The sequence below is a fragment of the Elaeis guineensis genome, chromosome 3, assembly GCF_000442705.2.
Source record: "Elaeis guineensis isolate ETL-2024a chromosome 3, EG11, whole genome shotgun sequence".
NCBI classification, from domain to species: Eukaryota; Viridiplantae; Streptophyta; class Magnoliopsida; order Arecales; family Arecaceae; genus Elaeis; species Elaeis guineensis.
The window spans coordinates 96,405,361-96,418,778 of record NC_025995.2 but is presented as its reverse complement, the minus strand read 5'-3'; the positions used below and the strand labels follow the sequence as shown (position 1 = coordinate 96,418,778).

General features: G+C 43.6%; 1 protein-coding gene across 1 annotated transcript; it reads right to left on the bottom strand.

Moving 5' to 3' along the window:
- Positions 1-208: 208 nt before the first annotated feature.
- Positions 209-5,180, bottom strand: LOC105041687 (shikimate kinase 3, chloroplastic). Its single transcript, XM_010918680.4, has 11 exons — positions 4,991-5,180; positions 4,535-4,857; positions 2,631-2,689; positions 2,426-2,480; positions 2,234-2,306; positions 2,037-2,124; positions 1,732-1,814; positions 1,509-1,638; positions 966-1,044; positions 523-587; positions 209-438 (listed from the first exon to the last, which is right to left on the bottom strand). Exons 2-11 carry the CDS (start codon positions 4,749-4,751, stop codon positions 367-369), a joined length of 921 nt encoding a protein of 306 aa, XP_010916982.1. The 5' UTR covers positions 4,752-4,857; positions 4,991-5,180; the 3' UTR covers positions 209-366.
- Positions 5,181-13,418: the final 8,238 nt, after the last annotated feature.

The window sequence follows — 13,418 nt, the reverse complement described above, 5'->3', positions numbered from 1 at the left end:
TAGGCATATGGCTTGAAGGTGATTCCTTTTAGTCCTGCCCTTCTCTTCCTGATTTTTGGAACAATGTGCAGACCTCTCCAGTTACATATATTCTTATATACCAACAATTGGCACCAGCTAGAAATTGCGTATATTCTTTTGTACCTGAGAATTTCATCAATTAGCAGACCCTTGCAAAAGAGATAGGCCACCTCGCCTCACAGCCATAAGATATAAACTATTTTGCTTGTCTACGGCCACAATCATGAATGAACATTTGGGGAATACATATAAATTTAAGTTCTTCCACTCATAAGTTTGCTTATTTACAATAAAGTATGTTAAGAAATACTAGCACAACACATGATCTGGGGTTGCCTCAATTCTTCAACCCTGAAGATATGGCGATCGTCCAATAGATGCCTTCTCGGTAAGAAAGCTCTCGATCTTTAAAAGTGCCTGACAGAACAGAAATGTGATGTCATGGATGCTAGTTTTGAATAAAGCACATTAAGGAGAACGAAAACTTCACCATGATAATACCTCAATCGCAATAGCAGTGGGTGTGAGTGAAGAAACATCATCGTGGCCTTGTTTCTCTGCAATAGCTGCATGATAATGTACCATAAAATTTGAGTCATTTGGTAATGAGCATGACTGTGATCACAGCCAACAAACTCCGACTACTTATGATAAACATCATGCAGTGTGACAATATCATTTACAGGAACACTGAAAACTATGAGAAACCGAGATGACATGTAATAATCTCCTAAAGGATGTCCAAGATGCATATACTCTGAAAATAGACAAGACATGAAGTAAAGAACAATACTAAAGAGGGTAGTTATGAATTGAAAAATCTACAGGCATTGTAGATGGCAAAGATGCACAGAGAATTCCGCACCCATCTAATTGGACTTCAATGAACGATTCAATTATGGCAAAAGCAAATAATAAGTGACCAATGCATTGCATGTACATACTTTGAAGGCAAACTCTTGCATCAGCATTGGCATAGGCTTTCCCCCTTTTTTCAGAGAGTGTGGAGAGCCGCACAAAAGCCTGCAATTAAATCCAAATTGAAGTCAAGACATCCAGTCACCTACTGCATATAAGAATATATCTTAAGCTACGTTCTGTCTCACAGGAACGTAAACTTTTTGTTGATATAGTCCACTAAGAACTAGAAGTGTTGCAAGCATGTTTCTGTCTTTCCACTGTATTGGCCTTCAAACCCATGATGTTCAGCTAGAAAAGAACTCTTAACGAATCTTCAAATCCAAGCTTCCATGCATCAATATTATACAGTCAAATCATAGAAAGTAAAAAAAATGGAAAGTAATGCTCAAAAAATGAATGGAGTTTGCAAATTAACAGAGAGGACCAGGGCTAGAGTTTAAAAGGCATGCTACGTTTAGTCCCTTCTGAGACCCAAAACATTAAACATGCTCCGCTTGCAAACCACTTTCAGACAAAGAAAATTAAGAATATGGCATGTCATTTTGATTAAGTGGCGAGCTTGCAACCTTTGTATATGGATCACCAGGCTCTTGATGCAAAAGAGGCCGAGAGGCAGTCCCTACAGCAGCAATCCGCCTTGCAAGAGCTTCCAGCGGCACATCTAACCAGACAGTCATCCCCTGTTTCATGTATTTCCTGAAACTCGAATCATTAATACTACTTGTTCACATAGCTTGAGAAGAAAGCAAATCATGAGCTCAGAAAATTAGAAGTGTGATCATCCATTACCAGTTAACCGGTCGAATAACAGCACCACCTCCAGTTGCAACTACTAATCGATGCATTGTTGACAAGTCCCTGAGCACTTTACTCTGATAGAAGAACAAAAATGACAAAACATTATGAAAAATAAAATACATATTCATGACTAACATCTGTGAACACATTGCCCTATTCAAAAAAAAAAAGAAGAAGAAGAAGGAAAACCAAAAAAAAAAAAACTGAAGAGTATAATATTTGCTGATAAAACCTTTAAAGAACCCTTTCAAAGTATATATATATATATATCCTAAATAATATGGTAAAGACTTTACCTCATTGTCTCTAAAGAATGCCTCACTGTACTCCTTGAATATCTGGGCAACAGAAGGTACACCAACAGCTTGCTCCACCAGCTTGTCACTGCAACAACAAGATAAATTGATTTACATCTCCCAGGTTAAACACATCATGAAGTTAAAGTTGAAAGGCTACTCTGAAAGCAATGCCCTATAATGACCACCACACAAACCTGTCAATAAAGGAATATCCTAATACTTCTGATAGGATCTTCCCCACTGTAGTCTTACCAGAACCCATCATTCCTGTATAGAAGCAAATGTTGCCAGCTATTAGGCTCGCATCTATGAGATTGATCATACCAACACATTGTATTCATTATCAGAAGTGGGTTTCCCACATGAGAAGAGACTAGAAAACCGACCAACTAGATATATACAATGCCCATTTAAGGAGGAGGTAATATCTTCTGCTTTTCTCTGCAGCATATTAGCATTAGATCAGATGGAATATCTAAAAAAGTCAAGTTGAACCATATATTTCACTTGAAAGAGCTTAAATATGATCCATTAATACTTGCAAAGTAGAACACTTTTAAAAATCCTTAATTAGATACATCAATTTCATACCTTTAGGATGAGGGCTTCATCAGCTGCAACATTAAAGCTTTGTGACTCTGCAGATGAAGCTACATGACAAAACATTATAGGCAATAATTAATACATGGTTAGTATAGATAAAGGAAGAGTCTTATTACTGAAAATTTATACATAGCGAATAGCAGTACCAAGACATGTCTCAGATCCATTGGGAACTCCAATTCAAATAATAGCATAAGAAGTCAAATGAAAAGTCCAGCCATCAGGAGAAAATAAACATTCAATGGAACCCATGAAGTTGCAACTTGAAAAATTCACACCAAGCAAATGCATGAGAAGCAGTTAATTTGATTGAAAAAAATTAAGTAACCAGGTGAGTCAATTTAACAAACAAAGTTGTGAATTAAAAAAAATGAAACAAATCATCATATGAGCACCGGTTTTTCTTCCAAATATATTCCAAGCACTGGTTAAATATTTATGATATTGAAATAAGCTATATCAACCTTTTATAATATTGAAACATTTATAACATTTCAATATTTATAAGATTGAAAAAAGCTATATCAACCTCAAATAATATTGAAACTTTTATAATATTGAAACAATTAGTCAAAGGAGCCTAATCACTTGCCTTACTCTACCATACAAATTTATAACTGTGTATGCACTTGCATCATTGGATAGTGATGGGCTTCACGTAAACATTAATGCAAGTCCATATCTTTTTCTCTTTGAAAAGTAAATTACATGTGCAGCTTTGGATTCCAACAAAGAATGATGCAAATTAAGATTTTCAAGTGCATGAGTAAATGAAATGTTCAGATAAAAGGGAGACTTCAAAGCATACTCTATAGTCGACTTCATGGGCATGTTGTATCACCATCACGACTGTCGAACGGGCAGCGTGAATGGTCCAGCAGTCCCAAAGGTTAAGCACTGTCAAATGGTCAAAATACCGAAATCCTGTTTTGAATTCAATTCAACATGGGGGTGCACAACAGAATCTTTAAAATTTTCTAGAGTGTGTGGTGTGTTTTTAGTGACAATAACTGCCGGGAAATGTGTTTCCTATATAAAAAGTCATTTCCTGGAAACAAAACCAGGAAATGGTTCTAAATAAACTAACAGAAAATGAAGAAAAAGAAACGTGAGGAAAGACTTGGGAAACTACTGAAACATGAGAACTTCTAGGAAATGCAATGATGAGGGAGCCCATCAGTAACCAATCCCAGTGGGTCCTATGATTTTCTCATGGTTCTCATGTGCTTTCCCCAGTCCCACTCACGCATTACACAAGTGTTTCCCAGCAGTGGCATTGTGGACCGCCAATTTACAGCTTCTGCCTTCCATTTCCGAGATCAATCTGTTAATCTGATTCTTAGAAGAGCGAGCCAACAGCAAGTGAAATACTTATAGCAATGGCATTAGTGCTATATATGGGAAAATAAAACATTAGTTTCTCGGGTACCCTAGTTTTTTTATTTTCGTTTTCTGAGAAAGATGGAGAGCAGGCTTAGAGACAATGAGTAATAAAATGAAAAGCATACTCTAATTTTTTTTGATAATTTAAAATTAGAATGATATCTGCAGTCTGCTCAATTTCTCTATCTGGGCCAACTTCGCTCGTAATATTTGAGTAAGGATAATTATTTATTTAATATAATTTGCTAAAAGTTGACTCCACAAAATTTCAGGAAGGAACACGACCATCAAAATTTTCGTACAAGGCTGATGAAAAAAATCGGGGAAACACTGGATTTTGAGTCTTAGAGTGAGATTTTAGACGTTCTTTTATGTTTAAAATTAGTTTTTTCCCCTTCTTTGCTGGTACTATTCTATACAATATATATTATGTCGACTTAAAGCTCTAAGTTTTATAAGCTATGAAAGAAACTCCAAGCATTACAATCATCGTTCTTCAATAAATTTACCTCCGGCCTTTTTATGACTGCAAGAAACCTTCGACTCAAGATGTCGAGAACGAACCAACGCAACCCTTGACCTCGAATCCCGGAGGCCAAGCGTCTGAAACCTCTTCTCCTCCCCACATCCCCTTGAGAAGAGCAAGAACCCGCCAGATTTCCTCCCGGCCTTCTCGTATCCGATCCAGGAACAGGATTGCAAGCTCAAAGCCGCCCCCGCCTCCATCTTTCCCTACTCAAACAAAACCCCACCACAATCCAAACTTTCTTGCTTTCAGTGGAACAATCCAAAGATTCTTCCGCTGCCACGAAGACAGAGATCCGACATGATCCTGCGAAGCAGGTATTCGCTCAAAAAATCAAAAAAAACACTGATTTCGATCAAATCGCCCAGAAAAATCGAGGAGAAAACCGATAAATAGAGGACATGAATCGAGATCTGAGATCGAGGGAAGCGAGTTCGACCAGAAATGTCCTGAAAGCTAAAGACCAACAAGTATCTAATGGCGGATCTTTGCGAACCCTAAGGGATTTCGAAGGGCTCCCACAGAGAGCGCAGGGTTAGGCGCGGGTTGCGACGATGAGGGGTCTGACAAATTTAACCACTATTCCCCGCCGCTGGATTCTCGACGGGATCGAGTCGTTGCGTTCCCTCGGTAAATTACTAAAATATCCTTTATTGACTTGCTCTCGGCTTTGCACGAAAAAACCTGTGGCTTTTTATGCATTTTCAGCAAAGGTACAGATGGTATTATGTATAATTAAAAGGGCATTCTCGTTATAAAATATTTTGCAGGTTTGGTGGGTTCTTCTGGGTTCTGGCATACGGGCGGAGGAGGCATCTTCCGCGCGGACCCAACCAGCCAACTACCATTGCTGCACCACGCTATCTGCTAACGAATGCATAGAAATTGCATGCGGGAGTCTAAATCTGCCGCCCGTTTGATCGATTTAAAGTCGATCCTTGCGTTCACGCACGGCGTCAAGTGACGCTGATTGTGACGCACAGTTCTTCCGCTGACAGGAAGGGACTTTTGGCAAATCTGATGGCAAATATAATGGTGCTGCATAGAAATTTTTATGCGTGGGTAGATGAAATCGTTGCTCGACGAAGAAGTTGGGTTGGTGATGAACGTGCGGCACGATTTTTCTACCAGTTAATACCAACCTCGGCTGCTTACGTGTCAGCATTTAATTGGTGAATGAATTGGCACGCACGTGCCACACAGTTGTTGGGTTGTAGTTAGTTGAGGTGTTGTAGCTGATGGAATGGGTGACAAATGAGGATTCGTTTCGTTCGCCGGGAGAGTTCATCATTCTCCCCCGGATCGCCGCTCCCTTAGGTCTCTCGACTGTGACTTCCAAACCCCCACCTTTTTTTGACCGCTGCTCCCAAACCTCCATCTCCATCCGACCGCCACTCTCTTGAGTCTTGACTGTCGCTCCTGTCTCCCTCCGACGCTACTCCTAAGCCCCCGGAGATCCGACCTGCTCCTAAACCCCTGTCTCCCTCCGATCGCCGCTTTCAAGTCCCCATCTCCCTCTGACCACTGCTCCCAAGTTCCACTGCCCAGTGTCCTTCGACAGCCTCAACCTTTCTTAGAGAGTCCGACAAGCTCTTCGACGGCATCGGTGAGGCCTGCGGCCAGTCTCGCCGCCAACGTCAGTCTCGATCGCAGTCGCTGCCGCCTGGCTCCTCATCGTCCATGCCCACGCCCTTGAGATGGACGTCATCTTCACCAAAATCGATGGCGCCACCCAGGCCAAGCTCGAGCTTCAGGAGCCAGGAGGTCGTCATCATCGTTGGAGACCTTGCGGGCATCGTCGTCGTCGTAGCTAACCACCGGAATGGGTTAGGGCTTATAGGGCTTTAGATTTTTTTTAAAAAAAAATTAACAGGGAATTGGGAGTGATGTTGGCGGTGGGCTGGTCCAATCTGTTCGGGCTGGGCTCAAGTTCGGGCTCGGGCATGGGTCTTTTAAAAATTTTCGAGCCTAAATCCGGTCCGAAGTCCGATAAACAATTTCGGGCTAGGGTCTGGCCCGATTCAGCCCAGCCCACTTCCAGTCCTATCTGTATCACGAATCTAGAAACAACAAGTTGGCGTGCTGCTAAGCCTACCCTCGTCACATGAAAAATGCTTTGAATCGGCCTTGACCGGCACCCATGTATCTATTATAGCATAGGTTGGCAAGTGGGTCGGGTCTGACCAGATTTAGCTCCAATGAGTCAAATATTTATGCTAGAATTGGTTTAATTATTAAACAGATAAAAATTCTAAAAATTCATTCTGGCTATTTTTTTAGATATGTAATCCGATATGATCTATATAATCTACCTAATAAAAATAATTAATTATGATTATATAAGCTCGATTGACCATTAAATGGGTGGAAAATAAATTAAATATGTCAGGATTCCATACTTGAACTATACTAATTTATTAAATAGGTTAAGTAGACCCATTTATGATTTGGTTATGTTTGCTTGGACTTGCTTATGTAGGGTCAAATTTGGACCGGTTGATAGGTTATAAATTGTCCCCCTAATATTTATCCCATGCCAATCCTTGCTTGCTATGGAATATTAGTTTCTAGATGGGCATGGAGTGGTATTGGACGTAAAAGATCTTTTGGTCTAATACAGAGGTGTATTGGGGCTTACCCCAATAATAACGTACTTTCGTTCGGCAATTAGAGGTTTTAGGTTTGATCCTAGAAAGATGCATCCTCATACATGTGAATTATAATTATAATTATAACTCAGGTATATCTCTTATATTTTCACTCAAAAAATAAATATAAGGATACATTGTCAAATGCATCTCTAAAAGGCCTAGATATCAAGTGATATGTCTCATGCATGTTGATGCATGATCACTATTATTATTAAAGATAGTCTAATAATGAACCTTGTAGATGATTTATTTAGATCTAACACAAATAGATGACTTGAGAGGAGTAGAGGAATATCAATCATCGATATAACAAAATTATCCATATGATCTGATAGGCCACATATAGATGAGAGTATGACATATTTCTTGAGTTTTCAACAATAATCGTAGCAATTAATCAAGAATTTGCTTCATTGAAGAAGATTTATTCAAGAATGTTAGAGAACATTTTAGCTATCAAACTCATTTGTTGCTGACTTGAACCTTTAAATAATGATACAATAATCTCACTCTGTATCTCCTTAACAGGGTTATGAGTTCAAGCCAAGATTTTCATAACGACTAAGATCTCTACTTAAATCAATATTAGATGTTCCATGCTCTAGTTTATAAAAGATATGTTGGGTGGATGTCTGGCCAGGACACCACTTCCCAAGATCCTTTCAGTATCACGCGATGCAGCAGGAAGAAAGAAAAAACAAAACAAAAAGAAAACAATCAAAATACGTAGATCAGCCACAAAAGGGCTCGCCTCCATGGGGCATGCAAACTTCACTATGAAAAAGAAATTTTACAAGAGGAGACCTCACCCTCAACCCTTGTACACCCAATTCTCTCTCACCTAAAGTTCCCCTCACAAAAGCTCTCTCTCTTTTGGAGACCCCCCTGAACCCCTGAAGAGCCTGGCGACCGCTGTCCAGGAGCCCTGCTCCTTCTCTCACAGCAACGCTTCCGCCTCTCTCTCTTCTCGGATCCGTACGGCGCTGTACGGCGAGAAACCCGAACCACACCCTCCTCTGTTTCGTCACAGGCCTTTTTAAAGGCTTAAACAGAGTTTAAACCTAATCTAATTAGATTTAAGAGTCCTAAACAAGCCAAATCAGCGTCCCAGACCGTCGGATCAAGATCGGGAGCCATCTGGGCCGTTGGATCGCGCTCCGGTCCATGGAATAGTACCGTGGACCGTGAGAAACATGTGGGAAACGCCCACGCAGTCCACAGGCCGCGCCGTGGACCACTCGGTCCACGGTGGACCGGGGCAAGGGGGCCAGCAGGCCGCGCGCCCGCCTGGGCCGTGGGCCCCCTCGCGCGGGCCTGGGTCGCGCGTCCCGCGGGCCTGGGTCGCGCGTCCCGCGCGCCGCCGCCTGCGGCCGTGCAGCTGCCGTATGCCGCCGGTCGCCGACGGTCTTCCGCCGCCTCGATTCTCGTGCCGACTTCAAAAGCTCGTATCTCCTCCATCCGAGCTCCGATTCAGGTGATCTTGGTCTCGTTGGACTCTATTTTTCGCCGCGAACCTCGCTGTGGGCTCAATGTGGGCTGAATCTCGATGCGTCAAATCCTAACAATCTCCACCTCGACTCGATATTCGGCCTCCTCCAAACTCCGAGAGCTTCTGGATCTCCGCGCCCCCATGCCCTGGGGCAATCGCCTGCTGATCATGGATGGGCAAACATGGGAGTCGAGCCAAGCTGCTCGATCCCATCTCCGTCGTATGCTGTGCTCCTCCTGACCTGAGACCTGTTCGGGGCATCATCCTGCGGCAATAGGAATCTCACCTTGCGACGTCGCCTCTCGTCATCCCGAGTCTCCTGTCTCGTGCCCGATCCGCCTCCTGGAGCTCCACCTCGCTCTGGACTCCACCTGGCTCCCGAAGTTCCACCTCGCACTTGGCTCCCCGCCAGGTAATAATGTCCTCTGCTCCTCTTCTTCCCCTCCAGCACAATCCTATCGCCGCGTAGTACCCTCAGGATTCCTCCACCAGCTACCGTCCTGTAGTCTCTCGAATCCAGTCTGCTAAGTGAGATAAGATTCCGCCTGAAATCGGGTATGTATCGGACCTCCCCCAATCTCCTCACTGCATCATCATGTGTCCTCCAGCTGACCGTTTCAATGCCTCTGATCGCACAGCTCGATCCATCCGGCAGATATACAGTGCCCTCACTGTTCTCCAGGGAGTCAAACTGCTCCTCTCTGCAACACACATGATAGGGGCATGCAGAATCTAATATACACTGCTGGGAAGAAGTAGATATCTCGTTAGATATCTCCAGGACATCTCCATCTGAATCGCTGCCGACCGTCGCTACAGCAGCCACCGTCCGATTTTTCAATTGAGGGCAATCTCTGGCTAGATACCCCAACTCCTCACACCGGTAACACCTGGTTTTGCTCAAGTCCCTCCTGGACTTAGACCGCCCTCGTTGCGATCTCCTATCGCTCCATCTACCGCCTCCTGCTCCTCCAGAAGCCACCAAAGCTGAGCTACTGCCACTTGTGCTCGAAGCTGGGTTCTCCCTCCTGAGAACCTCGTTCTGGAGTATCGCTGCGGTGACCTCGTCCATCTTGATAGTGCTCTTCCCCACTAGAAGAGCAGTCACCAAGGACTCGTACGAAGGGGGAAGCGACGCCAGCAAAACCAGCACCCTAATCTTCTCCTCAACGTTCTCGCCAACGCTGAGAAGGTCGGTGAGGATCTTCTGGAAGTGGCTCAAATGCTCCTGCACGCTTTGTCCCTCGTCATCCGCAGTTGGTAAAACTGCCTCCAGAGGAAAAGAGTGTTGGTGAGAGACTTCGCCATGTACAACTCCTCGAGCTTCGACCACAGCACCGTCGGGGAAGTCTCGCTTAGCACATGGATCACCACCTCATCCGCCAGGTACATACGGATGGTACTCACCGCCTGCATCTGTAGCCGTTTCCAATCCCGCACCTCCATGGTAGTCGGCTTCTCATCGCACAAGAGAGCATCGATCAACCCCTGTTGGATGAGCACGCCTTTCACCCTTGCCTGCCACAAGGAGAAATTGCTCTTACCATCAAACTTGTTAATCTCCATCTTGATTGTTCCTGTTTTCTCCATCTTCAGTCTTGCTCACCACCACTGCAATCTGCATCCTTGTACCGCCTTGCTCTGATACCACTTGTTGGGTGGATGTCTGGTCAGGACACCACTTCCCAAGATCCTTTCAGTACCACGCGATGCAGCAGGAAGAAAGAAAAAATAAAACAAAAAGAAAACAATCAAAATACGTGGATCAGCCATAAAAGGGCTCGCCTCCACGGGGCATGCAAACTTCACTATGAAAAAGAAATTTTACAAGAGGAGACCTCACCCTCAACCCTTGTACACCCAATTCTCTCTCACCTGAAGTTCCCCTCACAAAAGCTCTTTCTTTTGGAGACCCCCCTGAACTCCTGAAGAGCCTGGCGACCGCTGTCCAAGAGCCCTGCTCCTTCTCTCACAGCAACGCTTCCGCCTCTCTTTCTCTCTTCTCAGGTCCGTATGGCGCTGTACGGCGAGAAATCCGAACCACACCCTCCTCTGTTTTCGTCACAGGCCTTTTTAAAGGCTTAAACAGAGTTTAAACCTAAAGAGTCCTAAACAAGCCAAATCAGCGTCCCAGACCGTCAGATCAAGACCGGGAGCCACCTGGGCCGTTGGATCGCGCTCCGGTCCACAGAATAGTACCGTGGACTGTGAGAAACACGTGGGAAACGCCCACGCGGTCCACAGGCCGCGTCGTGGACCACTCGGTCCACGGTGGACCGGGGCAAGGGGCCAGCAGGCCGCTGGCCTAGGCCGGCCCGCGCGCGCGGGCCTGGGCCGCGCCTGGGCCACACGCCCGCCTGGGCCGCACGCCCGGCTGGGCCGCGGGCCCCCCCGCGCGGGCCTGGGTCGTGCGTCCCGCGCGCCGCTGCCGTCCGCCGGCGGTCCTCCGCCACCTCGATTCTCGTGCCAACTTCAAAAGCTCGTATCTCCTCCATCCGAGCTCCGATTCAAGTGATCTTGGTCTCATTGGACTCCGCTTTTCGCCACGAACCTCACTGTGGGTTCAATGTGGGCTGAATCTCGAGGCGTCAAATCCTAACAAGATATTAGTTCCTAATTTCTCAAGCAACATAAACCGGCAAAACTCAACATATTAGCCAGTACCATGTAATATACCAGTCACTGTCTTCAATCATCATTCTACTTTTCTAAATGGTTTTCTAATTAATAAATATCTAAATGGATGTCTAAGTATATGAATGTTAATCTCATATTTATAATATTGCTAAGATTTGAGTCCTATAATATCACTTAAGACCCAAAAAAAAAAAAAAAAAAAAAAACATTTTTCCAGACTATTATGTCCAAAGAGATAAATTGAGATCTCGGTTTGTCGCAATTTTGATGAACCGGTGTCTTTGATTTTAAAAATCTTGAGCTAAGCTCTAGGTTCCCAATTATTTGAATGAGGTGGCACGCACGTGCGATACCTCCCGGAATATGACACGTGACATTTATTGCGGTTGGTGCTCGTTGAGATGGCATGGAGGCAGCCAGGCTTGCGGGGAACATTAACGACGAATTCCCGAATGCGCGTTATCCACCGTGCATGTGCTCCGACATTTGCGCTGGTCTCCGTGGGCGTGATCCTGGCACTAATTGCTCGGTGTCCAGAGACATCCAAACCATCTTTTGCAGCGAAAAAGGTCCTGTTTCGCGAATCTAGCAGAGGCGAGTTGGCACGCTGCTAGGCGAGCCCTCGTTACATGAAAAATGCCTTGAATCGGCCTCGTCTGACACCCATGTATCCACTGTAGCATAGGTCGGCAAGTGGGTGGGGTCCGGTCGGATTTAGCTTAAATGGGTCAAATATTTATGCCAGAATTGGTTTAATTATTAAACAGATAAAAATTCTAAAAATCAATTCTGACTATGTTATTAGATATATAATCCGATCTGACCCATATAATATATTTAATAAACATAATTAACTATAATTATATAAGCTCGATTAACTGTTAAATAGGTAGAAAATAAATTAAATATGTCAAGATTCCATATGTGAACTATACTAATTTATTGAATAGGTTAAGTTAAGTAGATTCATTTACGATTTGGTTATGTTTACTTGGACTTGCTTATGTAAGGTCAAATTTGGACCGATTGTGTCACGCCCCGAACCCAACACCCGGATCGGATACGTGATGGCCGCACACTCCTTAGAGCAAGCCCTAAAGAATATGCAAGGCCAAAATAAATCATTACAACCTTAACATCCATAACAATTAATTTCAACAATAATTCATAAAATTTTGTATAATCACAATTAACATTCCTTCAATCCTCTGATCAAGTATCAACGGTACTCTATCTATGCATCCGCTCACTCACAAATCCATACCATAGCCAACCATGGACATCTTGTAACTCTGAGAAGAAAAGAAAGATGAAGGGGTGTGAGCTTTACAGCCCAGTAAGAATTCCCATATCACACTGATATAGTAATATAGTCTGAAAATAAGGATAAGCAATAAAATATAAAATCTCATGTTCAATGTCCAAAATAATGCAAACATTCATAAATTTTCTGTCTTGTCAAAATAGATGCATCATCATATGTTAACAGGTAAAATACTTTTGTTCAACAATTATTTCATGTCTTATCTTTCATTTCTCCTTTCATAATCACATGATTTTTAACAGTTTCCTTCTGGCTCTGGACTATCCAAGTCTATATCTCAGTCATCATCCGGATCGAATCCATTTAAAAAGTCTTTCAAGACTGTCCCAGGATGAGCTCCTGACCGGCTGTCCCACGTACCAAAGCCCGTGAGAAGCTGTCCCAGGCATAAGCTCCTGGCGGGCTGTCCCAAGCATGAGCTCCTGGCCGGCTGATCCACCTGTAAGCCAGTGGGGGCTGTCCCAGGCATAAGCTCCTGGCGGGCTGTCCCAGGCATAAGCTCCTGGCCGACTGTTCCACATGATAAGGCTAGTCCATACCATATATCTCTTTTTTTTCATTAAATCATTATGTGTTGATTTCATCAAATCAATTCTGACTTGCATTATGATCAATTCAGATATGTCATATCCATATAATCATGCCATCAATCTCTGATACATATATATTGACATAACATACTCATGCTCAAAATCAAATAACAGTATCTCAGGTATAATAAATTCATCGATCTCAAATCCGACGATGCAAAACCAATGATGCAAAA